Here is a 15,671-nt window from a genome sequence, read left to right as displayed (position 1 = left end):
TTGGGTTGCTTCTAACTTTCAGCTATTATGAATAATGTTTTTATGAACATGGGTATAAAAATATTCCTGTATTCTATTCTTTTAGGATATATCCCCCAAAAATGGAATTACTGAATCATATGGTATTTCTTTTTTTAGCTTTTCTGAGGAAGCTCTATCTGTTTTCCACTGTGGCTGTACCATTTTGTATTCCCACCACCAGTGTACAAGGGTTCTGTTTTCTCCACATTCTTGCCAACACTTTTTTTTTATAGGAGCCATCCTAATGGGTGTGGAAAAGAGTAGACACATTTTAAAGAAGAAAATGTTAAAGGGTGACATAGTTAATGTCTCCTTAACATTTCAAGTAAAGTCCTCCTTAACCATACCATAATTTTTCTCCTGCTTTCAATCTTGATTGTACTTACCTGTATGTTTCTCTCTATTCAGATGTACCCATAAAATGTACAATATACAATAGTACTGGTGTTCAGATTGGAGACTGTAATTACATGGAGATTGGCGGAATGAACTCACAAGTAGACAGCACATGTACAAACTCAGTGGAACATTCAATTTCCAAGTACCAAGCTTTCTTTGGTAAGATGCTCTAAAAGGACCCAATTTGGGACTAGGAGAGGTAGCTCAGTGGTAGAGCCCTTGCCTAGCAAGCCCAAGGTCCTGAGTTGAATCCCAGGTCTGAAAGAAAGAAAAAGGACCCAGTATCTAACAGCCTTGAACTTTCATACCATCAAGAGGGAGATAGTGGAATCGTAAATGTTCTCTTATGATAACTTTCTCCCCCTGATAAAGCTATTCCACGTTTCATTGGTGATGTTTTTGTAATTCCTTTGTAATTTGTTTCTTCTTAATATGGGGAGAATCACAGAATCTAATTCTGTGAATGAGTCAGTATGTGTTAAGAACTAGAATACTGCCTGGCATGCAGAAATATCTGCAGGAGTGTTAAACCTACATCACCATCAGTGCTACTACTCAGAGTTGGGAGAAATAGCTCCTGTAGGTCCACATCAAAGGGATAGAAGACTGTGCCCCCCTTCTGTAATAAAAATCAGACAGCTGTCTCATATAGGTGTCCACTAAGCAGCCCCAGAATAGAATTCCTGAGGCACAGACTGGGAAAGGCAGCCATGAAGCCAAAACCATGTGATTAAGAATCCAGTTTTCTGCCAGGCATTGTGGTGCATACTACATATGAGACCCTGTCTCAAAAACAAACAAAAAATAGAACCCCACTTTCTGATTAACCAAGGGTTGGGACATTTTTTTCTATGCAGGCCCAGAGGCCTCTCTTGGAACTGCTCAATACTGTCATTCCAGTATAGAAGTGCCACAAACAATATGTACATGGGGGAGCATGGTTGTGTTCCTATAAAACTTTAGGTATAAAATCAAGCAGGGGGCCAGATTTGTCCCAGAGGTCATAGTTTGCCAACCCTGATCAATTTGAAGGACAGCCTTTGAAGTACCTAGGACAAGAGGTCTTTAACTTTTGATGAACCAAAGGTACCATTAAGAATTGGTGACACCCAGGGCTCCCCTCCTAAAGAGACTGACAAACTATTTAGACATCTCAGGAGGTTCTTGGACCACTGACATGCAGTGGTGGTGACAACAGCATTATGGTACTGAAGAAAGAAGTGAGGGAGCTGAGTGGGGAAATGAGATGTCTTTCCTTACATTCAGCTTACTGAGATAGGATGAGAACCAAGGAATATGGTTTTTTTGTGTGATAGTTTTGTATGTTTGTTTTCTTTACTAATTATTTTTATGGATGGCTAATGGGATGGAGCCAGTAAGTAGCAAGACAGAGGTTATGACAATAGGAGAAGAAGAGATGGTTTGCAGAAGGGAGAGAAAGGGCATGGACGAGTCTAAAGGACTGAATGGATGGATACCTCATCCACTGAGAGAGAAGGGCCGTCATTATAACTGCATGAGGCTCATACTCGATATCCTGGACTGAGTTAAGAGGAAAGTGAACTGTCTAGAGATGGGTGTCAAAACATATATAAGTGAAAAATTGCCCAAAAGAACAAAACTCCTTTTTCCTGTTACATCCAGGAAGGTCTAACATAAACAAGGCCATTAGCTCGGGTTGAATAGAACACCCAACGTAGTAGCCACATAGGAGCTTTGTTCACAAAGCCATCAGCTGGGCTCAGGGGTGCATCTGCCAGAGGAAGAGGTGCCCTAGTCTAAGTCACATAAAGACTCCTTACAAGGCAGGTCAAGTATTCAGTGAGTCAGTAACTCTGTAATTAAGAAGTTATCTTTTTCACTGTCTTCTGGGGCTCTTGTGTTTTTCAGCAAAACAGGAAGCTAGAATCTTCAGATGACTTACAGCTATCTTCTTTTTTCTATTTGGCAGATAATACCACGAGTCTGACTGATAAACACTTGAATCCAGTCAGGGACAACCTGGGAAAGAAGTGGAAAAACTGTGCCCGTAAACTAGGCATCCCTGAATCTCAAATTGATGAAATTGACCATGACTATGAGCGAGATGGGCTAAGAGAAAAGGTCTACCAGATGCTCCAAAAGTGGTTGATGAGGGAAGGCAAAGGGGCCACAGTGGGAAAGCTGGCCTGGGCGCTCTACCAGTGTTCCCGAATAGATCTTCTGAACTACTTGATACACGTCAGCCAGAACTGACCCTACAGGGGCTTTGGTAGCATTAAGCAAACTCCTCTTAGTGAATAACCCACTGGGAAGCATTCTGTCTCAAAGCATTCAACATTCTGTCCTCACTGATGTGGATTCTGTGTCTGCATATGTATCGTCTCGTGCATTTCAGAACAGGAGAATGCAAAGAGAAATCCACAGTGAACAACCTACTTTCAGGAAGCCTAAGCAGGAAGACCTCTGAATGGCCCAGGACCAATTTTTAAAAAAGAAGAAGCCTAACCCAGTTTTGAGAAGGAGAAAAGAGGTACAGTAGATGTTGGTATCTGCAGGTACATGGTTCCTAGGATACCACCATCATGGAAAAACTGTACGTGCTCAAGATGCATAGAGTTCAGTGCTGTGCTGCAGACTCTTGATTCGTTTCCCATGATGCCGCCCAGCTTCCTCTAAAGACAGGCCACCTTTCAACAAATCTCAGATTTTCACTTTTTCAGTAGAATTAAGCACATTACCTTTTACCTTGCCTTTTTTGGACATGATTGCTTTTGGGGAGGCAGATTTTTCACATAATGAGGGGCAGAAAAACCACAGATCCACACAATGATTTAAACCCAACTGGCAATAACATGGGACTGACTGAGAGCTTCTATGTATCCAACTGAGCTGTGAAACGAGGGGGAGGGGATTTGAAAATTTTGGTTTTGCGATTTCTTTTGGTATTTTTTAATTTATTATTTTTTGACTGTGCTTGGCCAAAACTGTATGTAATAAATCTTCATGTAAGGGGGTATATTATATAGAAGAAAAATCATTCTGTGTCAGGTCATACTGTAATTATCCTACTCATTCAGCTTCCTGAATGAGAAAAAAAATTCAGAGAATGTAAAATAAACCAACTGCCTTATTTTGTACAGTATAATTCTAAGTTCTATTCAAGTAAATTTTTTCTTATGACAGTCATGGTTCTTCCCAAAATTGTAAGATCTGTTAATTTCCATATCAAATGTTGTATCAGTCATTACAGGCTTTAAGAGTCATGTGCAGTTCTAATCCATTACATCAAATTATAAATCAGCTGGGGGAAATTTAAGGCGTGTTAGCAGAAGAAAAAAAATACAGGGGGAAATTGTAATGTTTTCCTGATACTTACTGCAAAGAAATGTTAATTGTGAATACTACAAAAATTCTTGATTAATTTTGGGTTCTTTCCTAGCATTCTAGTACTTTATGGAGTTTCTCAACCAGTGTGCCCTGCACAGGGACCAGGCATGCATACCTGCGTTCATTTTCTTTTCTGTGTACCATGAAGTAAAAAGTGACAGGTTCCGAGTTGGAAAATTGTGCCTCTGAGCACTCAACCTTTCCCAGGTCCACCTGCAACCCAGGAACAAATGAAAGAACTAGAGCAGAGTAATGAAGCCACCTGGGCTACCCAGCATCTCTGCTGGCTCTCTACTAAACAGAGGACTTGCCATTGAACTTAGCTCTCCCAGGGTGGGAGAAGGGAAGGGCCCAGTGATGATCAGAAGAGATTCTGGTGTCTTGGGTTGATAATGGTTGGTTCTGATTCTGAATCCCCTCCAGCCTCAGCAAACACACACACACAACACACACCAGAAGTAGGGCTGCAAAGGAGGTTTCTCCACTTGGGCTCCATTGGTATCTCGAGTCGGATATTCCTTGCTGTGGGGGCCGAGCTGTGCTCGTAGGACATTTGGAAGCTCCCTGGCCTCTAGTGTCATTTCCTTCTCCTCCCACCCTCAGACAAAAATGTCTCTGCACATTGCCACGCAATTCCTCGAAAGGGCACTGTTGCCAGCAGGGAGGAGTTCTGTATGTAACAGGCCAGCCTCAGTTTAGCTGCCACACAGCCTTTGTGCACGCAGTCGATGACAAACTGTAGCGGGGAGGTGTCCAGACTTTGCTGGAGGAGTCTGGGTATTTTTAAACGGGTTCCTGTACCCCCATTCTAACACATCCTAAATTCTCTGAGATCCCAGAGAGGCTGAATAATCAATGTTAGAGACACATTGGAAGGTGTTGTTAATGGATTTTTTAAATAAAGGTTTATATTTCAGATACAGGCCATTGAAATGATGTGTGCATTTGCATAAATGAGGCAGCCTGCCTGCCTCTGCCGCTCAGGTTGGCATGTTCTGCGCAAACCCCCTTCACTCTTCTGCTGCTGGCAGAAGAGGGGAAGCTGGTGATGAAAAGAGGCTCCCAGACTGCGCCTTGGCTCCTGGGGATGAGAGGCCTCAGCATTGCTGTCCCTCCAACGAGGCTCAGAACCTTTCATTCACCCCCACTCTAAGCACCGCCCAAAAAGAGCCAGATTTTCCACTGAGGAGTTTCCATACAGAGCCAGAGCCCCACTACTAGCCTTGGGCAGAAACCGAGTAAGCAGGGAGACTCAGACTGGAACGTGCGAGAGCAGATGGTCCCCACCTGGTTCTAAGCACAGATTTTCCTCTTGCTGTGGCCATAGTCTTTGCCTTTAGTCTGTCGTGAAGTCAGGGCTTCAGGAATAAGAAAAGGAGCTCTTCTCACAGAAGGTTTTAAACAATACTTTGAAGTACATCTTAGTGTGTTCTTTATAAAGAAAGGTTTTTCTGATTATAGTACTAGTGTAAATAAAAGTAGTTTAAATGTCCAAGATTCTGGAAGCAGCTGATTACAAAGAAACCAAAGGGCTGACAGTGAGATCTGTAATTTGTGATAGTCCAAGACAATATCGTGAAATTAAGCAGTGCAAATGCTACTCTTCAGCTGTGTGGCCCAAGACTTGCTTCCTCATTCTCCTGGCTTCAGCTTCTTCATCTGCAAACGGGGCAGTAGGACACAAGGCTGACTGAGGATTGAAACAAGGTGGTGCATCACAGGGTGGCTGGCACCCTGTGAAAGGCCTGGAACATAATAAATGTAACTAATTAGCAGGTACGATTAGGAACGATACAAATATTGGATATATAAGTAAGAACACAATATATACAAGAAATAAAAATAGGCTATCAAAACTCATCAAATTCAAGCCTTGGGGTAGCTAGCACAGTATTAGAGCTAATGCTTACTTTATAAAAAATAGCTGAGCATAAACTTGAGGACTTTCAAAGCGACAGTGTGTCTTGTTCAGTAGCCCCATTTTTATCAGTAAGCAAAGTGTGAGGCTGACTTCAGGTGCTCCTCTTGGCACGGCAGACTACCTGATCTTTGGTCTTCACTTCCTCCATGGTAACATTAGATCAAACCTAATGTGCACCTCAATGAAAGTAATGGCATGGAAAGGTCTCAGCAGACAGAGTGCTGACAGCTAGCGACAAACACTGGATTTAGTTTAATTATTTTCCCCAAGTTGTGATGTCCTTGCCTCCCTCCGCCCCCACATGGTCTTTCCCTCTTTAAGGGGAGCAGCTCCGCACCCCCAGGACCCTTGTGGTGTTCCTTGCCTGCTTCCAGTTTACAGAATTGCCCACCCGGCCTCCCAGAAAGGGACAAATGCAGGTAGGAGGCGTGCCTTGGGGGAGCTGTAGGAATTCACTGATAAGACTCCTTATCAATCTTGGTTGCCTGCTGGGATCTCCTGGGTAAATTAAAATTGTGGTTCCTTCCTCCACTTCAGAGGCTTTGATGGAGTACAGCCTGGGCACCAGAAGGTGAGAAGTTTGGCAGATGATTCAAATCCAAGTTCGAGCTGCAATGACGCAGTGAGAGGCAGGGCACATACAGGCCAGGTGGCAGCATGGAGATGTTGTGAAGGCGGGTTGAAGTTGGTGACTTGCACCTTCACCAGGGACTCCTCTGCCCCAACTTCTCTTTCCTAAGACTCCACGCACTACATAGTAAGTGCTAGTAGAAGGTTAGTTGGCCCCCTCCTGCTAGCCTCCAAGCTACCAGAGGACATAGCTTTCATGCCCAGCAGGAAATAGCTGTTCAGGAAGCACATAAATGAATGGTACGGTAGAGTTTTACTGGTTTTGAAAGCAGCTCCCAGGGGTCTGCCCCAGATTTATTGAATGCCTCTCAAAGTTGTCCTGGGGTGGGGGTGGGGCGTGGTAAATCTCCACAAGAGATCTTAATAAACACATCTGCTTCAGAACACCTGGGTTAGAGAATTAGAGAAGAGGTTATTAGGAAGGGAGAAGGGTTGGAGAAGACAGATTAAGAGCCAAAGGCAAAGGGATGACTTTTTGTTCTAAGTACTCCAAAGTTTTCTATCTTTTTTCCTGCCTGAGCATTGGGAAAGTTTTATCTTGAATATAGTTCAAGTAGTAAAGCAGATGTTAGGCCACCAAAGCCCTGGTCTGCAGGGCCTACCCACAATTGAATCCAAGCCTGAGTGCTGCTCTGAGAGGCCACCTTAAGCTGGAGCAAAAACTCTGTGCTCATTTGGGCTCTTGTATTTCTGTGGAAATAAATCAGCTGTCAGTAACACTGTTATCTTTAAAATAAACCTTTTCCTTATATTTGAAATTGATTTGCTTTTGCTCATAAATAGTCCTCTATCTCCACACACACACACTTTCAGATTCATGAAAAGTGTGGCAGCCTCCATTAACCCCAACGGATGGTGTGGGGAGTGGATTGTGAGAAGCCTAGGAGAATTTGGCATAAACACAGCTGTGTCAAATAGTCTGCAGGCTGAGTTTGGCATGGCACCAGCTGCAGAAGAGAGGAAGGCAAAATGCAGCACAGCTGTTTTTCCTAAGTTGTTTACATTCAGAGAGAGAGCAGGTTTCAATGTCACGCCCCTGTTGCTCCACCTCCTTGTTTACCACTGTATATAAAAGACCCACTGAAGGCGGACTGGGTGATTGGATTAACTGATGGGATTGGATTGGAGAATGAATTGATTGGTTGCTGCTTGTGAGGGGCAGAAGCTACTGCCAGGGCAGCTTGTGAGAATGATGCTGCTGCTGCTGCTGGCTGTTTGTGTGTCTGCGAGTCTAAGGACTGAGACTTTAACAGCATAGGACAGTGCAAGTCTGAGGGCCAAGACGTTAAGAGAGATTAAAGAAAACATGGGACAGTGCGAGTCTAAAGAAAAAGACTTTGAAGAATAGAAAAGAAGCAAGGTTTTAAAGAAAAGTAAAGAAGTAAGGCCTGGAAGAATAGAGAAGAAAAGAAGCAAAGGAAAAGAAGAGAATAATAGAGAAAAGAAGTAACAAGACCGTTGTGCATTTCCATCCGAGCACCCAGCACACTGGGCCCCAATTTTATGCATGTCTGTCTTCTATCTTTTGTCCTTTGTGCATCTTCAGTCACCCCCTTTAGGTTTCTAGAACAGAGCTTGAGAAAGCTCTTGACAGGATGGTGCAGGTCCCTTTGGTGGGATGGTTGCAGCATGAGATGACCAAAGCACCATGGCAGTTTCTTTTCCCTTAGACAAATTTCACCATTTGTTGCCAACCCTGGCTCACTGCTGTCACATGCTTGCTCTGTTGAGCATAGACCTTTGGACATGGTAGGTTGTCTGCCAGAAATGCCCTCCCCAGGACATTCTTTTGTCAGATGTTCACCAGAAAAGCTACTTTTCCTTCCCTCTCAGATACATATGCAACCCTGACATCATCTTTTTTGTCTCTCCTCTGAAGCCACCCTCCAGGTCCTCTGCCTTTGAAAGCCCTTCCCCAACACAAATTCCCATCAAGCCCAACTCTAGACACCCAATTTTGTCCCTATCCTCCTTTTAGGCAGTCAAGTGAATATGGGATGGTGAGAATTGAAAAAGGACATTTGGAAGGGGAAATCAAATAGGTACAGTGAGTGCAGAGGGAAGTTAGGTTCTTCACAGAAGAGACTTGGAAATGGACATGGAAGCCACAGGAAAGAAGCCTGCTAGCAGTGCCCAGGGAGATGTAGACTTGCAGAGAGCTCTGGCAGCAGCGCCTGGTTCCAAAAGCAGAGGGCTTTGTGCATTGAGTTCAGGGGTGAGTTTCCCATCACGTGTTAGGTCCAGAGTGTGAGATGACTTTTACCAGCATGCACTTGGTCTGCAGGAAGCCCCCGCCAGGTCTCTAACGCACAAGGAGTAATGAAGGGAGTCGGTGGTACTAGACGCCTTGCTGGTCTTGTGAGCCTTGTCTGTGCCAGTGGGCACCTTCATCCCATCCAGGCTTCAAGCTCTTTCCCTCAGTCATAACTCAGCCCCTCCCCCGCCCCGAGGGTTTGCAGAGCAAATCCTCTGTCCTTCCTGCTAAGAGTAGAGCGAAGCAGGTGCACCAATCAATGGAGCGTGCTGAAATGAGTCTTTATTCCTAGAATCTTTATTTGCATAATGGCTTTACTATTGCTCCTCTAGGACTATTTCTGTAGATAATAAGCTTATATTATTTCAGGCCTTCTTAATTGCCAATTCCATGTTAGTTTCCCAGAAGTCCTGTGTTAAGATTTGATGTACTGATATTCAGCACAATTTTTTCCCTGTGCTCTTTACTTGAAGTTGGCAAATCAGATGAAACTGACAGAGGAACAGGACCTTGTTTTTTCAAAAGTATTGCCTATCAATAATCATTTAGACCAAGGACAGAGGTAGTCATATGTTTCCTACTAGCATCTGTCCTGGCATGCCACCGTGACTGTGTCCTGATGGATCACTGTCCTCTGTCTGGCAGATGAGTGGGGAGGCTGTTGGAGCCCCTGTGCAGGCCATATTGGTGCATCTCCTTGGACAGTCTCTTCTGGAGCTTCCAAATGAGCAGCTAGGAGAGAACACCTGCATAGCACACACACCCCTCAGACAGGACAAACACTGGCAATAGCACTGTCCTTGTGCTGGGCCAAGCAGTGTCCTGTAGATTCTGGATGGTGAGAGGCTCTTGAGAGGGGGGCCTTATGGATGTGACTCCTTACCAGTCCACACAGGCATATGTCTGCCTGTTAACCAGCAAGGCCGTGTCAGTGCAGTGGGTGTTCCTGCTAGAGTCCTCTGCAGCTGACCAGGTCACTCAAGAAACCGTGCACCTAAAGAACAGCCTGAGATCAGGGCCTTCCCTCAGGACCGGGGTCCCACCGAGGTCAAGGCTCATCCTTGGGGTGTCACCAAGGCTGCTGAAGGTCCTTGTAGCTGTTCTAGATCTGCTGGGTGCAGAGAAATGGTTCCAGGCTCTGTTCTCCCAGTGTTGGCTCTCACATTTCATTGCACGTGGGTACTGTTAACTTCCCACTCCCAGGGCCCTGGGCCTATAATGGATGGCTACTGACTTCAGCAGTGCTTTTGTCGGGGGATCCCCAGGCTGGGTGCCTCCGATTCAAACAGGAAGACACAGTTCACCACTGCAGTCTGTTGCAAAAGATGCAACATGTTACTGTGCAGGATCAGAAGGCTGAGGAATAAATCACAACAATGTGGAAGCCTGAGGGGCACTGGAGCTGGCTCGCGTGTAAGGGCAGTCTGCCATGTTCAACTTGTAAGCTTGGCATGATAAGTGAGTCTCCTTTCGGGGTTGTTTTTTCTTCCAGCACAGCGGTAACCTCTGGCAATTATGTTTTTAATAAAACATAAAAATTGCACATATTAATGGGATAATATGTGCTTCGATACATGTACACATTGTGTAATGTTCACATCAAGTTAAACATATCCGTCTCCTAAAACATTTATCTTTTCTTTACAGTGAAAACTTTCAAAATACTTTCTCCTAGCTTTCTGAAACATTAAGTTGTTCATTATCTTTAGTCACCCTAATGCCAATTCTATGCCATTCTGAGTAGTGTAATGACATCTCAAGCTGTCCCATTCCATCCCCTCCATCCCACCTGGAACCTGTATCAGCCTTTTGTCCAGCGTATCCACTCTGTACTTATGTATGTGTAGGAGAAAGCATGCCGTGCATAGGTTTGGGTGCTCTCAGTGTCAGCAGGCATCCACTGGGGCTTGGAGCGTCTCCTCTGTGGATGAGGGGAGATGCTGTGTTTCATGGTATGATGCACTGCGTCTTACTCAGATATCATCTAGTGATCCGTAATTAACTTAACTTCCCAGGACAGTCATAGAAGAAGCTGAGTGAGGATTCTCCCAGCTCTCACGGGCTTGGTGGACGCCATGAGGTGAGGACTCAGGCAAGCTTGGGGCCTCCTCATCCCCACACCAAACACACACCAAGCACGTGAGTGAGCAGTGGAGGGGCTGCTCCAGCCGACCTGAGCCCTCAGGTGACGTAGCCCTGGGTGACTGGAGCCTCCTGAAAAACCAAGCCATTAGCACCCTAATCAAACACTCCCAAATTCCCAGGCCTTGGATACAAAGTGCTTACTGAGACAATGTGTTACACAGCGACAGACCCACAATTCACTCTGTACATTGAAGCCTATAAATACTCGGGAAAGGTCTAGAAAGATATATGTGAGGAATTTGGAGGAAACCAAGTAGTAACAAGGGAATTATTAAATTTATCTGTAATGCTTTACTTTTTCTTCAGTTGCATATATGTATGTTTTAATGATATAATAAAAATTAACTTAAAGCCGAAATTAACCAACCAGGATGCCCTTCAATAGGTAAATGAATAAACAAACTACAGTCCATTCCAACAATGGAATGCTATCCATCAATGAAAAGAAGTGAGCTACCGGCCAACCTGCGCCACAGAGCAAAACTCTGTCTCAAAAAGAGAAGAAAGAAAAGAGCTATGAAGTCACGACTAACATGGAGGAAACATAAATGCATATTATTAAGCAAAAGAAGCATCTGAAATGCCTATATAATTTGAACTCTGTGACATCTGAAAAGGCAAAACTATGGGGGTAGTAAAAATATCAGTGGTTTCCAGGGGTTGGAAAGTAGGGATGAGCAGGAGAACACGGGATTTTCAGGGCAGAGCAATTATTGTGATACTCTATTGGTGGATACATGTCATATACTTTTGTCCAGACCCATAGAATGTACACCACCAAGAGTGAATCCTAATGTGAACTGTGGCCTTCCAATGAGGTTCATCAACTGGGAGAACCGGCCATACTAGCATATGAGGTTAGCAGAGGAGGCAGTGAGGTGGGTGGGCGTCAGGGGAAAGAGGGTGTATGGGAAGTGTGTGTGTCCTTTACACTCAGTTTTTCTGTAAAACTAAAAAATAAAGTCTATGAATCTTCTTAAAAATACAGCAGTTTTTAAAAGAAGAATAAAGACAAATATACAAACACAAATATCACATCAAGTTTTCTAAAGAGCCAAATTAGGTCCAGGTAGAATAGTGAATGCCCTGAGCCACGTGGAAAGATTGATTCATTTGTCACTCACTGCCTTTTTTTTTTTTCTTTTGTCAGCCAACAGATGGGATAAATGTTCAAAACCCTTGACTTTGGAATGAGGAATATTCTAAAACTTCGTCCCTTAAGGTATGTTTTGGGTTTTTTTTGTTGTTGTTTGGTTTCATTTGTGTTTTTGAGATAGGGTCTCCTGTGATCCCAGACTGGCCTCGAACCCGAAATCCTGACTCACCTATTGTTAAAAACCTCAACTCAGATGGAGAATGGTTCCAGGATTGTCCAGGCAGGGGACAATTCTACAGATGCAAAAAATGCAGCCCTGTGCCCCCTCACGTAGAGGAGGAAATCCTCCTCAGACTGTCAGAGAGGGCTCCGGAGGAAGCCCAGCAAGTCAGCATCCTTCACTAGCCCAGTTCCTGAGACTGGAATGTCCACTTGCTGGGTCAGGTTACCTAGGTCCTGGAATGGACCAAGATGAAGAACATGGCTTAGAGTCTGGGGGAGGTGGGCTACTGAAGGGGCAGCCCTCCTGTCATCTGACAAGGGCAGGGGAGCAGTCACTTAGAGGGGTGGGCAAGGTCAGGGTGGCCAATGGTGTAGGTTCAGGATCCCTTATCTGAAATGCTTGGGAGCAGAAGTGTTTCAGATTTCAGATTTTTTTCAGATTTTGGAGTATTTTCATATTCATAATGAGGTATCTTGAGATGGGACCCAAGTCTAAACACAAATTCATTAATGCTTCACATTCATCTTATGCACACAGCCTGAAGGTCATCTCAGACAATATTTTTAATAATTTTGTGCATGAAACAAAGTTTCCTGGGGTGGAACTGTCTACTTGTAGTGTCGTGTCATTAAGTCATTTCTCAAAAAGCTTTGGATTTTGGAGCATTTCACATTTTCAGATTAGAGATGTCCAGCCTGGAAAGGGCTAGGTCTGGTCTGGGACGTAGCCGCCCCATCGCGGTGCACAGTGGTGCCCACATGAAGTCTGTCTGGGGAGGAAACCGCACACATCAGGAGCACTGTCCTCACTGGCTGCTCAGATATCTGCATGGGCCACAGCTGGTGCAGGACACAGAAAGAGCAGGCAGCGTCCACTGGTCATGAGTTTATCTTTTAGTCGGCTCAGATCCTGTCCAAACAACCACAGGCTGTAAATGACACTGGATGATGATAACTGCTGTGAAGGGGGCAGGGAGGACGGGAGGATGGGCTGAGGGGAGGTGCTTGCTGGCTAGGGTAGAAATGGAAGATTGACTCTCATCACCTTCCCCTGGGTCTCCCTGAGGGGCACAGGGACCCCATAAAACCCAGCCCGGGCCTCTGGTGCTGCACTGAGTGACTCATGGGACCAAGGTTTGAGTCAGTAGATGAAACGGGCTCCCCATCTCTTAGATTCTGCCATTCTAAATGCCTCCCTAAAAATCTCAGGTTTACTGCCCAATTCACCCCAGCTTCAAAAATCCTATTCAAGCCGACTGGGAACTGGGGAGAAATGTCCCTAAGCAATTCCTTGTGTTTGTCGAGGAGGGAAGGAGAAAGAAAATGAACCAAGGGGAGGCTTAGCTGGGAACGAACAGTTCCAGTTCCGGAGGCCTGTGGACGACGCCTGCCCAGCTCATCCGAGGTTCTCTCCAGCCTGGAACAGTCAGTAGTACCACGTGGGTCCTATCCAGGGCTCTCCACAGTGGGACCTCCTCTTTTCCGTCCCCTCCTGGCTTGTACCAGGCTTTGGTTTGCCCTAAAACCAGCAGTTGCACTTACAGATCGGCGATGCTATACTGCCTTTCCCATAGGATATATTCAGAATCAACTGCCAGTGCTGAGAACGCATGTGCCATTTGCACAGAGAAATAGCTTTCTGTCCTGAGTTGTCTGGGTCCTAGGGAGGGGAGAACCGTCCTTAACAGGTCAGAGCTTTCAGTTGAAGCACCATCCAGGCCGCTCAGGAGGTCTGGGAGGCTATTTCCAAATCCCTCTTGCAGCCGAGCGCCTCGTTGATCCTGTCCTTTTAGCCTTTATAAGAAGAAATGGTGAGATAAAGTGCTGATGAAATAAAACACGGAAAGGTCATGAAATTAAGGAGAAGTTATTATTAGGGCTGGAGGGAGAGGCACAGCGTCTGGCGCTGCGGACGTCTGCAGCTGTCACCCGGCCTGGTGGATGGGCCGCTGGCTGCCTGGCCTTCGCGCGGCCGCGGCTTTGTCACCTGGGCTGCCAGAGGGGGCGGAGCGATGCTCTCTTGCTGCCGGAGCTGGTGCGGTGGCTGGGCTTCGCCACCTTCAAGATCTGCAAGCACCTGCTGGCACTGTGAGTGGACAGCCTAGCTTCGGGCGTCTCCTGGTGGATCCTGAACGTGCCCTTCTTTGCTATTGACTGGCTTAGCACCTACGTCACCACCCTCGTGTCCTGCGCCTTCTTCCAAGACCCGGGGACGCGGCTGGCTGTGCTGCGCCTCTTCTGTGTCCTCACTGTCCTTAGCCTCAGGTTCGTCTTTGAGCTGCTGCTGTGGATGGACCAGACCACGGATCAACTCTCAGATCTTCTTTCTCCTGTAGCTGCTCACGATCCCACCCGTGCCTGCGATCATGTAGCCTCGCTCAGGGGCGGAATGCGGGAGCGCTGCACCGCAGGAGCCCTGGACTCCATCCCAGGTCCTCCGCCACACTGGAGGACTGGTCTCCTTCTGAAGGTGGTGTCTACTTGTGCCAAGCTGAGAGCCCGGTGTTTTCTATGCCAGTTGTACCTGAGGTTGTTTCCTCAGCAGGGCTTAAAAGAGCAGCCTTGATCCTTGAAATGCATTTCCTGTTATTTAAGCTTTGAATAGCTAATCCTGAATTGAGATCCCATGAAAGGGCCCCAGGACAGCCAGTCCTGAATGCATCAGACATTGGAAATTTCACATAAGCAAAATCTCCCGGTGGGCTCTGCGTATTTCCCATGGATCTTGGGGATGTACACCTTTATAGAGACCATAAAGGTGCAGCTGGGGATTTTGTCCAGCAAGCAGCACTGACCTCCATCCATCCAGGTCAGACTTCCCTAGATGGTTGATCTGGAAAATGTAAGAGTTGTGTCTCCTCCCCTGTGCCATGGGGAAAAATGGTTCTTTCAGTTCATTCCAGTCCAGGCAAAGGCAGAATGTTGACTAAGAGCTGAATTGGACCATGCCCCCAAATCTGCTACCTGAGAAAAGAACTCCGGTGTCCAGGCGTTGCTTGGCTTCCTAGCCCAGACGACCACAGTTTCCTGGGCTTTTCCACCACCTTGTGGCAGGCACCATTAGCACACCTGAGACAGATTTGTCCCCTCTTTAAGGGACCAAGGAGACCCTAAGGGACCTACAAATGCGAGCTTGTGAACTGCCCAGGTTTGTTAGCCTAAGGTCTTTAGTTTGATGCCACTTAGGTGCCAAGTAAAAATATTTGTTAAGATAAAAATAAAGAGAATATTTTCCTGGAAAAAAAGAGAAGTGAAAATAGTCTTTTAAACCAGAAGAATATAGAAGGAAGAAAAAAAAGCAAAAGATCAAGATTAGTTTCGGTTAACTCTACAAAAGTGGAACAGACTTCCAGACCCAGAGGATGGCAAAGATTAAAACACCCTCAGATGTAAGTGTTCAGTCTTTGGCTGTGTATCGCTCACGATGTGCACTTCCACCAGTGCTTTGTAATTCTTTGTGTGTGAACTCATTTTGTGTGGGTTTTCTGTGGCTGTAAAAACATTGCTACTGAACAGTATGAGCTTCCTTCTGCCAGCACCCCTGGGGATTTCAATGGCCATGGACCTGTTTTGTGTTAATTTTTCAGATTTTAATTCTTTATACTAAGATTTAG

The 15,671-nt window shown here is 45.6% G+C and overlaps 1 protein-coding gene across 4 annotated transcripts in view; it reads left to right on the top strand.

Moving 5' to 3' along the window:
• The window catches only part of Ripk1 (receptor interacting serine/threonine kinase 1), a 48,945-nt gene extending 45,357 nt beyond the window's left edge, over positions 1-3,588 (top strand). For 3 of the 4 annotated variants that reach the window (XM_020177989.2, XM_020177988.2, XM_074082990.1), the window contains exons 10-11: positions 430-579; positions 2,372-3,588. In XM_020177989.2, coding sequence (XP_020033578.1) covers positions 430-579; positions 2,372-2,655 — 434 coding nt within the window. In that variant the 3' untranslated portion in view covers positions 2,656-3,588. The remainder of the gene's footprint in view (positions 1-429; positions 580-2,371) is intronic. The other variant, XM_074082991.1, reaches the window with a different exon arrangement.
• The last annotated feature ends 12,083 nt before the right edge of the window (positions 3,589-15,671 follow it).

The sequence above is a fragment of the Castor canadensis genome, chromosome 8 (genome assembly GCF_047511655.1).
Source record: "Castor canadensis chromosome 8, mCasCan1.hap1v2, whole genome shotgun sequence".
NCBI lineage: Eukaryota > Metazoa > Chordata > Mammalia > Rodentia > Castoridae > Castor > Castor canadensis.
This window is presented reverse-complemented; position numbering and strand designations above follow the sequence as displayed.